Below are 13,775 nucleotides of genomic sequence, written 5' to 3' on the forward strand. Positions count from 1 at the left end.
AACGGGCCATTAGACTAGAAACAAGACAAAAATTCTAAGAAAGTTAAGTTCCTACTCAACTATAATTCAGACTCAACATTGCATATCTTGCACTGTGACTATTGCGGATGCACACATTGCGATTTTGTTTCTGAAACGATATATCGCGCAGCCCTACTTTATACTCTATACAACTAGGTTTTACCCATTTAGTTTCAGTAAAATGGTTCTTTTTAATGTGTTCTAATTACATGCTTTTAATATATATATATATATAAAATCACTTTTGTACATTTAAATTTGTCTTTCACACTTATAAATACCTTAAGTTTCCCTCTCTGATCTGTCTCTCTTCAGCCGAGCCAGCAAGACAAGCCCCCAACAAGCGAAGGAAACGAAAAATGTCCGGCGGGAGCACAATGAGTTCTGGAGGGGGCAACAACAACAACAGCAACAGTAAAAAGAAAAGCCCAGCCAGCAGTTTTGCGCTCTCCAGCCAGGTACCTGTAAGCATCACATTTTGATGTCCATTTTTGAGCTGTTGGGAGATGGGTAGAGGGTGGAGGGTGGACCACGATACTACATTAATACTAGGAAGACAGACCCAACATAGCGACAAGTGGACATGATCCAATGCTGGGCAGTCCCTGGTCCTTTAGGGCTGCAGGTCTGTGGGGTTTTTGTGCTTTTTGTCAGTCTGTTGGGTGTTTTGAGCTCCAGAGACGCAGCCAACACTAGAGACCCGAGGTGGAATTAACCCGTGCAGCACTCAAGGATCCGGGATGCCCACCATGGCAGAGCTATTTAGTTTTTCAGCATGGTGAACGTAGGCTTGTCACATACAGCAAAGCACAGAGTTCCTGTAGTGGCCAGGATAGTCCAGGTCTAGTTCCTGCGATGCGGTGTACAGAAAGCCACCGCGTCCCCTCCTTCGGAGGACCCCCGGGTGTCGGGGATAATGTTTGCGCCCCTTCCTGTCCCCTGCAGGACGTGATGGTGGTGGGAGAGCCCACTCTGATGGGAGGGGAGTTCGGGGACGAGGATGAGCGGCTCATCACGCGGCTGGAGAACACACAGTTTGATGCGGCCAATGGCATCGACGACGAGGACAGTTTCAACAGTTCCCCTACCATGGGCACCAACAGCCCCTGGAACAGCAAAGCTCCCTCAAGCCAGCAGGGCAAAAATGACAACCCCAGCTCTCAGTCGTCGCAGTAGAAGTATTAGGGGCTAGTAAAAGGCTCGTTCATTCCAGGCCTTGACAAGTCCTCAGTTGCTGAAATCGGCCCTCCTCCTCCTCAGTCACCATCAGACGTGCCGCTTTTTTTTCGTAAATTATTATTTTTTTTGGTTTGTTTTCTTTGAGAATCATTTTGCAACACCGTCTGTTTCTGTGTCTCGATCAGGCTTAGCGATCAGGCTGTGGGTTATTGTTCCAACCTCGGGTCTCTCTTGTGCGTGCTGTGCTTTGACACGCATGGCCGTTTCTGTTGTGCTCACTTGACAGGAAAGGATCACTTTTTTATCTCACCGTTTATTGTGTGCACCTCAGATTCAAACCCCAACCGCTCCATTTTTTAAAAACTCAATCATTTGTTTTGTAGGACCTGGTTGGAACAAAAACCTGTACAGTTCCAGAGCTTGAGGACCGGAGTTGAGAACCACTACGTAAAGTCCTTTAAGTAAATCTAATTAAAAGTGTAAAGATTCTTGAGTTTGGCCATGCCCACAATGGTCGCTGAGAGCTTGCCTGACCATCACGCCAGACTCAGAAGAAGTGTTTGATTTTGGTTTTGGTTAGTTTTTTTTATTTTATTGTTTGCATTTGGATTGGTTTCCTGTTCTTTTTTTAATTTTTTATAACTATTTCTAAAGAAATAAGCAAGCAAACAAAAACTCTAAATATCCTTTGCACTCTTGTCACTGTATTTTGGATCTATTTTTCTTAAAAAACGATTATGATGAATTTTGTTTTTATTAAAAACAACAAAAAAATTGATAATCTTTAACTGGAAAACTCTGTCAATCTCAGTGTAAAATAGCAAATTTTGTATCGTTACTGTTATTATTATTACTGTAAAGTAAGTAGATGCTACTTTGCTCCAAGCTTTACACCTTTCTGTCTTTCAGTTTCTGTTTTGTCGTCTTTAAAAATGAGATTACGTGAACATAGCATGTATGTCTGGGAAGCGCATGTGTCAGACATTAGCTATCGCAGCTGTAAGAGTCTCATTGTTCGTAGGATCTACATCCTGCACTGTTAGCACGACGTCTGGTGGCACATTTTGTCCAGAGACCGTAGCTATCAACATTTCATTTCTTGGAGATTTCTTGAAAATCCATTGAAAAGAACAGGCCTCAAGCTTCAACGCCTTTTGTGTAGACCCAGTCAATTGCGCAGTTTAATTTGCTAAGACGTCATTTTAGTACACCAGCCATTGTTTACTTTCCCTTCTCGATGCTACAGACCAAGATGCAAGATCCTTTAATCAGCACATTGATTACGGTTTTATTTCCTCATCGTTTTGTTTGTGTGTTTGTGATTGTATATTTAAGATTGTAGCCAAGTTCTGTATAAGTGTAATTATATTTACTCTTCTTTAGGACCCTTCACTCCTTCATATGTCAAAAGTAAAACTTTGTCTCATTTCAAATTGTTTCTAGACGCATTAAAGGTACAACTACCTTTCAGCTAAGAAGGTAGATTATAGTTTTTAAGTCAATGTACAATGTATTTATTTTTTTAAAGTCTTTGCCATTGCATTATATATCAAGACGATACATGTTGCTGTGTATTTGATGTTGCCTTTGTACATTATTTCACTTTCTATGTTATTTCATTAACCTAAGATGATATACAAGTCATTGAATCAGTCCATAAGAGTTCTTATTAAATGTTGGATAATGCAAAAATAATCAAACCTAGAAGGTTACAGTGAACACCAGGTGGCACTCTGGTGTTAAGCGTATATTGGCTTGTATAGAAAAGGGTTGGTGGCTAAACTAGCTAGCCCAGGGTTGCCCAAACTCAGTCCTGGAGGGCTGGTGTCTTGCATATTTTAGTTATAACTCCAATTAAACACACCTGAACCAGCTAATCAAGCTCTTTCTAGGTATACTAAAACTTCCAGGCAGGCGTGTTGAAGGAAGTTGAAGCTAAACTATGCAGGACACCGGCCCTCCAGGACCGAGTTTGGACATGCCTGAGCTAGAGCCATTCTGCGGCGTACAGATCTTCAGTTCACTTTCCTCAAATCTGTCACTAAAATACAGTGTTGTTTTAGGTTCATTTTTCAAGTCAGCCATAAATAAGGTGTGCTCTTTCTGTGTTTTCAGAGCCCATTTGTTTGTGGTTGTTTTACAAATATATTTTTGCCTATAGTGTCTGCCATTGACAATTGATGTATGGTACCAATAAAACACATTTTCACAGCTGTCATGTCTGGTTTGTAGGTTAAACATGTACATACACGAGACAAGTACATGAGAGATTCTAATATTGCTGGATTTCTGATAAGAAGTAATTGAAGAGCTAGAAAGTCAATACTGGACCATTATTACTTAATTATACTTACTTAATTATAGTATTACCTCTACAAATAGTAAAGTGTTCTTGTTGTACTTTGGTGTCTGAGTTGTGTTTGACAACCGGACATGATCGATCAAAGGCCACCAGGAAGAATTTATTTATTTTTTTACAGAACTCAACTGTTTAAGGGAAGTCAACAGGAACAATTGGGAAATTATTTAAATTGGCCTTTCACATAAATTACTTTAAATATTAAAAGGGGAACAACATACGTGAACTAACATCTTCAGCTGTTGTTGGTCTTATTATGGAGTTTTAGATCTTCACTTTTTCAAAAATGTAGCTATTAAATATGCCTATTATATTATTGAAGATTGTTCCTATTTATATGGCATTAAAGATGCATTTGTAAATGACGTAATGCTTTTTTTCTTCAGGCACTAAATTGTTTTTGCTTGTTCAAACGACTTAATTAAAATGAGCTGAAACAACAGTTCTTGAGATTTCATTGGGATAGCTTAATTTATATGTTTAATCCATATACATTTGTTGTAAGTGTTAAGTTAATTGATTTGTGTTGGGACTACATGAATGAATTGTGTGGAACCCTGCATTATTTACAGTGTGTGTAGTAAGATGTTTACATATGTAATAAATGGATTTATTTAACGAATGATTTGCTGCAAGTTCCAACTTTTAAGTTATTTTAAAATATAGTCGAAGGGATAGTTTTTATAATGAAAATGTTTAGCTCAATGAAACACATGGATGCATATATGTTGAGTTATTAGTGTACATAAAGCCTTATGAATGTGGTTTTTGATTTGCATGAAAACTGTGCAACAGGTTTTATTCCTTTTTTGGGTGTTAGCAAACTGATGCATATAAGCATGCTCACTGGATTGTTTATCTATAAATGGTCTGTAAATACTTACTGTATATGTGTGTGTGAGATCAAAGTTTTCTCCTCTTAGTTTGTTTTAAAGCCTTAGAGATCTAAAAAAAATTTTTTTGCATCATAATATAAACAGTCTCACTATCTTTTTTTTCTCATTTGCTCACACGCACACACAATGCACTCAATAACATAAACATGCAAAATAATCATACTTAATTTATTAAAAAAAATTTAAGAAAATGAAGTAGATGCCATCTAATATAAATCACAAGGACATTCCTATTTTGATCTTAAGTTGTAAATAAAATATAGGCTATTATAATTATATTCAACAAAATAGACCAACATATGTATTGTGTTGTCTTTTGTTCCTTTTATGCTAGTGTTTTAAATGCATTGAAACATGTCAGAGCAATAATTGTGAATGGGCTGTAGCTGGAACAAAACGAAAATTATTATGGAATGGGACGGGTCACTTCCGAGTAATTTAATTGCGAGGTCAGCGGGCAGTTTTTGAGATTTGAGGATTCCCCCATCCATATAGATAATGCTTTAGTCTTGGATGAGCTTTGGTTGAGATAAACTTAAAAATGAGCTTGTGTTTTGGCTGCCAAACTGACGAGTTGTTGTTACATGCCAATGAGAACCGCACATACCATCATCAGAAGAAGTCTGTTCAGACAGGCCTGTTTTTCACTTTGTTTTACATTTACGAAATGTAGGCCAACATGGGAACGAGGAAACAGTGGTGTTGGAGACTCAGGTCCATTTACATCGTGAACTCTTTATCATTCGACTATGGCTAGGTATACCTAGATTTTCTTTATAGTGCACATTTAAAAAAATCCCAATTTAGTGCGATTTATTCCATTACATTTATAATGTTGTGTAAATGATGGTTTTGGAGTTCTTGCATCTAGTTTCCATCTATCCCGCCCCTCCATAAGTCATGTTAACATTTGTCATAAACATTGGTTAGTAGGCTAATAGGTTAGTCTTTGATGACTCTCTGTAAATGTAACATATTTATAATACAAACCGAATCAATAACCACAACAAAAACTTCACCATTAGATATTAAACAAGTTTAAAAAAAAATGTTTAAAATCCTTCCCCGAGCCTCCCCCTTTCCGATCCCTCCCATTTTATTCTTCTTTACTCCGTGCGGCTAAATTCAGTCTTGACAACAGTTTCTGTCAGAGGGAGAAGGACATTGGAGCGGACTAAACAAACTCATCTGACCTGAATTAACTGGAACACGCTCAATAATTCCCGGAGGACCTTACGGCTAAAACAGGTACTATTTGTGTGTTTCCATGAAGTGTGTAGGTGCTCATACTGTACACGTTCCTCTATTCTTAGTTCTCATGTTACTTTTTATTAACAGTTAGTTTTAGGTTGATCCGTTCAATATTAACTCAACCTGTTTATTTAAAATGTTCTCACACGCAGCTAAGAAAACGAGCTTGTTTGTATCAGTAATTAAGAAATTGCAGAACAGAAGAGTTTTGGATGGATTGTATGCATCTAAAAATAAATGTGAAAATTTGAATAAAAGTATTTTCGTTCCTGACAGTGTATTCGTTTTCACGTTTTAGAAAGGAGGATATATTTTACGATGTAAGTGACTGGGCGCCACACAGTTCCCTTTTCTATTCAATACGAAATTGCTGTAATTATGAGACAATAGTCATGCTTATGGTGACTTCATCCTCTGAAGAAGTGTTAAATAGACATTTATCATCATGTCATAGGTGATGTCTGATGTTCGTATAATCGAGTCATGACCTAAAAACCCACAAACATGAAGTCCAGAACGAAAGCAGTTTCTTGGAGTGGCGTTTTGCTCCTGGTACTCTGGACATGTGCAAGTGGACAACAGTCCTGTCTTGTAGAGAAGATGAGACCAGAGCTACAAACTCCAAATGAAACACAGTCCCAGCTGACCCTCAACAGTGCCTTTATGACTCCAATCGTACATTCATTCCTGGGACTTGTCCAGCCCAATCCATTCCCTAAAGGTGAGTGTTTTGTGATGCAGTTTTGGTGTGTTTGGCAAAGGCGTACAAACAGAAAATGCTTGTATAGCTGTGTGTGATTAATAGTTTGGTAGTTTAGCCTTCCCTAACAGTATGATGTGTTTGGCAGAGAAGAATCAGATCTGATGTACTGTAAGTGTAATGGCTACATTAAACTCATTAGAGAAGGTTATACTGATGGTAATGAGCTCCAGAAGACTGGATTTGTTATGCACATGGTTATGGAGCTCATTCAGGTGGCATAAATGTGCTCAGTTAATTGTCAGAAGTAAAACCACTGTGCAAATGACCATGTAAATGTCATTTGAGATTTGAATGATCTCCATTCCCCCTTTTTAGAGTTTTGTTTACCACAAAAATATTGTTGTTTTGTACTGTGTGTATGTATATAGTCTCTATGGTTGCAGTTGTGTGGATCACAAACGAAAAGACAAACTTTAAAGTTAATTATTACCTTCATTGCATGCTGAAATAGAAGTACTTTTTTATTGCATGACCTCATGAAGTTCAGAACTGTTTGTAAAATTTTAACAATGTCTCTGATGTGTAATTACAGGATCAAACATACAGTATTAGATATACATCTAGTCATCAGACGGTTACTTTTTAATCTGGCAGTAGAATGAAGCAGATAACCTTGATAAATGAGATCTTATTCCCAAGAAACAACACTGAAAGTTTGTTCCATGTACATTGACGCATTTCAATTCATCATTTCCATCAGTTTTTATTGTCTTCAAAAGTCTTTTCTTTCTACTTATAGTTTTTTTTTGTAGCTGACATCAATGGCCATTTAAAGAAATGAATGAAAAATGATGTTATACTGTAGAGAGGAGAGCTTTGATCTTGGCCAATTCATCACTGTGTTGCGTAAATGAATATTAAAAAGATATTTACAATGTTTGACACATTTCTCTGTAGATCTGCTGGTCAGAATGATAAACAACTTTAATTCAAACACGCAAACGGAGATGGTTAAAGAGGTATGTAAAAAGGCACGCAACTGCATGAACAGAATGATCATAAAGAGCACCTTAGTTTATGCAATAGATGTTTTGCTTTGCAATGTAGAATATGATGATTCTTCAGACTTTTCCTTAAAGGTAGTCAGCCAAACAGCTGTTTTATTTTGTATAACTGCATTCCCATTCAGATATAAATAGATGGTGGAAAAGTCCCCACATTTTGATATAGATTCTGAAAACACTGCGTCATGATTGCAACACAGTGTAGAAATATATGTGTCAGAGATGAGACATCCCATTTTGGTGTCTACATCAAATAAACGTGAATTTATATACATAGAATTATGGTCATTTAATAAATTATGGAAAAAATATGATATCCCAAAAAAAAAAAAATAGGTTTGTTCAGACTTTACAATAAGTTTTCATAGGTAATGCATTTAATAACATGAACTAAGTATGAACAATTCTTGTACAGCATTTATTAATCATAGACCAACGTAGAACAATGTATTATTGACATCTATTGAAGTCATGCTTGTTAACAGTTAATGTACCATGATAATGTACCACAACTATAGAATAATTATTTAAAACAAAACTATGAATAAGTTTCTGATCTCAGGAGCCTTTCATTCAAAGAATGGCGGAGAATTTTGTTTCCATAACAAAAGAATGCACTGCCTGGATAACAATGTAAATTCGAAAGCATTAGTAATATGTAACACAAAAACATTTAGTGGGGGTCCAAAAAGAGTGACTAAAGTACAATCAGTTTTTTTATGTTACTATAAAAAACCCTATACCTAACTCTTTTTCTCATATCCACTGGATCACGTTTCTCAGGATTCTTCTTACCATGAGTAAATGATGTCAACAGTAATGTTTTGTTGTGTAAACACTCTCTATTTGCCAGTTATGATGACTAATTTGAACACAACACACAAAAACATGTTTTGGGTACACAGAGCACATGATCGCATTATCATGTACAAATATTGTTTGTAAAGCCATTGCATTTTTTTCGATAGCTAAAGGGATTGTACATCCCAAAATGAAAAATTGCTGTTTTAATTTGATCACCCTCAAGGCAGGCCATCCAAGATGTAGAGGAACGTTTTTCTTCCGAAGATTATTAAAAAAGTGTGGTGCTTGGTGATCAATACCAGTCACTTTGAGACAATAAAACAAAACAAACATGCACCCCTGCCTGTGAAGTGCACTTTGGGAAGGAGACAACATTTGTAGGGACAATGTAAAATGAGAGTAAACACATGAATCTTTTTTAAAGTCAGTTAATGAAGGGAGCCTACACCCAACTCATTGCAAAGACTTTACTTTACAGTAGTACGGCACTAGGATGTTTATTTCCTTTTGGAAATTTTCCCAAAATGAATACCTGTTGACCTGAGGAGAAAGGTTTTTGCAAGAAACTGAAGATTATTTACAACATGACAGCTTTATGTAAATCTAGAGTGCTAGCTTTCTGTTGCCTACTGACGTATGCGTGGACGTAAACTCACATTAAAGCTGTCACAGTTTGTTTACAACAGTTTTACATGTAGGTTGCAGATGGATTAATGGTAATATTAATGTAAATAGTGTTTAGTTTCTTGCAGAGAGCGATCGTTTTGCTTCGTAAGACCTCAGTAAATCCTTAGCAACCACAAGTATTAGGTTTGATTCATCTGTATTTTTTTAGAGTAACAAAGTTAACAAGTCTTTAATATTCCAAAATGAAAATTTGCTGTTTAATTTTCTCACACTGAAGGCAGGTCATCCAAGATGTAGAGGAACTTTTTTCTTCAGAAGACTATTTTTTTAAAAGTGTGGTACTTGGTGATCAATACCAGCTTTGGCACAATAAAATAAAACAACATGCGCCCCTGCCTGAGAAGTGCACTTTGGGAAGGGGACACCATTTGCAGAGACATTTATAATGAGAGTAAACATACATCTCTTTTAAAGTCAGTTAATGAAGGAAGCATATAATGGTCGTGTCCTACACCCTTCAGAGAACTCTCTTCAAAGACTCCACCATTTATACAGTAGTAGGGCACTGGAATGCTTACTTCCTTTTGGAATTCTCCCAAAGTTAATTTCTGACAACATAAAAAGAAATGGTTTTGCAAGAAACTGAAGATTATTTACAAGATGACACCTTTATGTAAATCTGGAGTGCTAGCTTTCTGTTGCATACTGACATTTGCGTGGATGAAAACTCACATTTAAGCTGTCACAGTTTGTTTACAATAGTTTTACATAGGTTGCAGATGGATTATTGGTAATATTAATGTAAATAGTGTTTAGTTTCTTGCAGAGAGCGATCGTTTTGGTTCATAAGACCTCACTTTATCATTAGAAGACACAAGTATTAAGTTTGTTTTGTCTGTGTTTTTTGTTTTGAGTAACAGTTAACAAGTCTTTATTATCCCAAAATGAAAATTTGCTGTTTAGTTTTCTAATACTGAAGGCAGGATATTCAAGATGTAGAGGAACTTTTTTCTTCAGAAGAATATTTTTAAAAAGTGTGGTACTTGGTGATCAATACCAGCTTTAACACAATAAAACAAAACAACATGCGCCCCTGGCTGAGAAGTGCACTTTGGGAAGGGTACACCATTTGTAGGGACATTTAAAAGGAGAGTAAACACACATCTTTTAAAGTCAGTTAATGAAGGGAGCATATAATGGTCGTGTCCTACACCCTTCAGAGAACTCTCTTCAAAGACTCCACCATTTATACAGTAGTAGGGCACTGGATGTTTACCTATTTACAACATGACACCTTTATGTAAATCTGGAGTGCTAGCTTTCTGTTGCATACTGACGTATGCGTGGACGTAAACTCACATTTAAGCTGTCACAGTTTGTTTACAACAGTTTTACATAGGTTGCAGATGGATTATTGGTAATATTAATGTAAATAGTGTTTAGTTTCTTGCAGAGAGCGATCGTTTTGGTTCATAAGACCTCACTTTATCATTAGAAGACACAAGTATTAAGTTTGTTTTGTCTGTGTTTTTTGTTTTGAGTAACAGTTAACAAGTCTTTATTATCCCAAAATGAAAATTTGCTGTTTAGTTTTCTAATACTGAAGGCAGGATATTCAAGATGTAGAGGAACTTTTTTCTTCAGAAGAATATTTTTAAAAAGTGTGGTACTTGGTGATCAATACCAGCTTTAACACAATAAAACAAAACAACATGCGCCCCTGGCTGAGAAGTGCACTTTGGGAAGGGTACACCATTTGTAGGGACATTTAAAAGGAGAGTAAACACACATCTTTTAAAGTCAGTTAATGAAGGGAGCATATAATGGTCGTGTCCTACACCCTTCAGAGAACTCTCTTCAAAGACTCCACCATTTATACAGTAGTAGGGCACTGGATGTTTACCTATTTACAACATGACACCTTTATGTAAATCTGGAGTGCTAGCTTTCTGTTGCATACTGACGTATGCGTGGACGTAAACTCACATTTAAGCTGTCACAGTTTGTTTACAACAGTTTTACATAGGTTGCAGATGGATTAATGGTAATATTAATGTAAACAATGTTCAGTTTCTTGCAGAGAGCAATCGTTTTGCTCCATAAGACCTCAGTATATCATGAGAAGCCACAAGTATTAGGTTTGATTTTTCTGTATCTATTTTTTCGACTAATTAAGTTAATAAGTCTTTAATATTCCACTGAGGAAGAATAAATCACTACATCTTGGGTGGTTGAGTAAAATAGCAACAAGCGTAGTAACAACAAATTAAAAATTTTGGTCAAGCAGTTTATATATATATACCCATAGTAACCAACCTGTTTAACCTCTTTCTCTTTATGGCCAGGTTTTAAATTACGAGAAAGGTTTTCTGGTTTGCGTGGCCATTGGGATCCTCTACATTGTCCTGATGCCTCTAATTGGCCTAATCTTCGCCTGCTGTCGTTGCTGTGGTAATTGCGGGGGCCGTATGCAACAAAAACAGACATCCAGCACAAACTGCAAGCGAAGAAGCATTTACTGCTCCACATTCATCATCACTGTACTTATTCTGTGAGCACCAGCTTAACAAGGCTCTTAATAAGATGTTTGTAACATTTATATGCTTGCATGTGTCATCTGTAATGTATAATATGAATTGCTGTGCAGGGCAGGGAATATTTGCATGTTCCTGAGCACTACATACACCTCAGAGACTGTGAAGAGCAGCTCCAATGAAATCACAGGCATCTTAGATGATGTCAAAGGATATGTTAGTTCTATTCCCCAGGTACACAAGTCTTTTATGTTCAACAAGACAGCATTTAATTGATCAAAAATACAGTAAAATGGTAACATTTTGAAATATTGCTACAATTAAAAATGACTTCTAAAAATGTATTTTTAAAATATATTTCAAATTTTTTTTTTTTAAATGAATTCTTTTTCCTATATAATGGCAAATTAGAATATTCAGCATAATTATTTGATTCAAATAATTCAGCATAATTCAAAAGATTCAAAATTAATTTTGATAATTACTAACTAACTAACTAACTAACTAACTAACTAACTAACTAACCAACTAACTCCCAGGGCAATTAATATCGAAGTTGATATTTAACTGCACCATATTGGTTTTGTAACATCTGATGAATAATAAATGGTTATTATCATAATTAGTGATTCATTGTCTTCTATAATTATTAAAATTGATTTCTACATTGTTCTATTAATATTTTTTTAGCAAATTAATCATATAAAATTGGATTTTTCTTCATTGAAAAGATTTAAAGAGATATTTCGTGCAAAACTAAAAATTCTGTCATCATTTATTTACACTTCACTTGTCAAAAACCTGTTTGAGCTTCTGTTGAACACAAACGTTCTTTAGAAAGCTAGAAACCGGTAACCATTGACTTGCATAGTATTTTTTTCCCCTACTGTTAGAAGACGATAGTTACAGTTTTTCAGCTTTCTTCAGAATATTATTGCTTAGGTTTAGCAGAAAAAAGAAACTCATAAAGGTTGGGACCCACTGGGGTGTAAATAATGCATATGTTTATATTTTTGGGTGAACTATCCATTTAACCCATTAACCCATTTATGTGTGTGTATGTATGTATATATATATATATATATATATATATATATATATATATATATATATATATATATATATATATATATATATATATATATATATATTTTTTTTTTTTTCAAAACCATGTTTTAGGAGTCATATCCAGTACAACTAAATCTACAATCATAAAACTAAAACTTTAACTTACTTTTTTTCAGCTAAATATCAATGAAAACAAAAAAACAATTTTTTAAACTGTTTTTAACCCTTATGTACTGTTGGGGATGTTTTCATGCACTTTGTGGTGATTTTAAGTCCTAATTTGACCATAACTTTTTCTGTGTTTTAGTTAGCAGATGGATGTTTGGTGATAAATCTTATTTTGATCCATTTGGCAGACATTTCACATTGAAAATATGTAATTTTGATTGTTTTTTTTTCACCAAATCAGTGACATCCTTTATGAACTTGTCAATTAAAGAGTTAAAATCCTATAATTTTTTAAAACATTTAGTATTTTGATCACAACTAAGGTTGATTTGCATTTTTACAACAGTTAAATTCAGTGAATGTTTTCATCCCTGACATAACAAAAGAGTGGTAAATTTGAACAGTGCACAAGGGTTAACAACATGAAAACCTAGTTCCTAAAACTTTGACAAAGAAAATGAAAACTAAATAAAAACAATAATACAGGATTGAATCAAATGTAGCTGATTCATATTGTTTTATTCATCAACAGCAAATACAACAAGTGCTGGATGAGAGCTCTTTGACGGTGGATCAAGTCAAAAACAATTTAAATGGTATAGTACGTCTCTTATCTCTTAAGGTCCTAAATGAATAGAGGTTTTGGGCTATACAAATACCATTAAAAGAGACATAAACTGGACTCAAATTCAAAATGTAATGGCTAATGTTTAACCTCTTATTTGTAACATAATATGTGACCCTGGAGCACAAAACCAGTCTCATGTTGCAATGGTACATTTCTGCGAATAGCCAAAAATACATTGCATTGCTCAAAATTATATATTTTTCTTTTGATGGCAAAAATTATTTGATTATTAAAATCATGTCCCGGGAAGATATGTTGTAAATGTTTTACTTTAAATATATCAAAACAGTTTTAGTAATGTGTAAGAATGTCCTATATAAGAACTTAATTTGGACATATTTAAATGTTTATATTTAAATAGTTGGCCAAATATTGCATATCCCAACAAAGTATGCATCAATGTAAAGTTTTTTTTTCTGTGTTATCAGGCGACGTGTAAGTTAGTTAAAAAAAGTAAAAATTAATGACTGGTT

At 35.1% G+C, this 13,775-nt stretch overlaps 2 protein-coding genes across 60 annotated transcripts in view; both read left to right on the top strand.

The window, feature by feature from the left end:
- ldb1a (LIM domain binding 1a) overlaps positions 1–4,181 on the top strand; it is a 37,471-nt gene extending 33,290 nt beyond the window's left edge. For 15 of the 50 annotated variants that reach the window (XM_087277415.1, XM_087277425.1, XM_087277417.1 and 12 more), the window contains 2 exons: positions 337–485; positions 967–3,413. In XM_087277415.1, the coding sequence (XP_087133541.1) occupies positions 337–485; positions 967–1,197 (380 nt within the window). In that variant the 3' untranslated portion in view covers positions 1,198–3,413. 50 annotated transcript variants of the gene reach the window in all.
- Positions 4,182–5,588: 1,407 nt separating this feature from the next.
- The window catches only part of prom2 (prominin 2), a 31,155-nt gene continuing 22,968 nt past the window's right edge, over positions 5,589–13,775 (top strand). For 4 of the 10 annotated variants that reach the window (XR_015505158.1, XR_015505157.1, XR_015505156.1 and 1 more), the window contains exons 1-6: positions 5,589–5,703; positions 6,161–6,427; positions 7,367–7,428; positions 11,250–11,455; positions 11,552–11,672; positions 13,207–13,270. Coding sequence is in view for 7 of the 10 variants with exons in the window: in XM_087277971.1 (XP_087134097.1) it covers positions 6,211–6,427; positions 7,367–7,428; positions 11,250–11,455; positions 11,552–11,672; positions 13,207–13,270 (670 nt within the window). In the remaining 3 variants the exon portion in view is untranslated. 10 annotated transcript variants of the gene reach the window in all.

The sequence above is a fragment of the Danio rerio genome, chromosome 13 (assembly GCF_052040795.2).
Source record: "Danio rerio strain M-AB ecotype USA chromosome 13, GRCz13ab, whole genome shotgun sequence".
Lineage (NCBI taxonomy): Eukaryota > Metazoa > Chordata > Actinopteri > Cypriniformes > Danionidae > Danio > Danio rerio.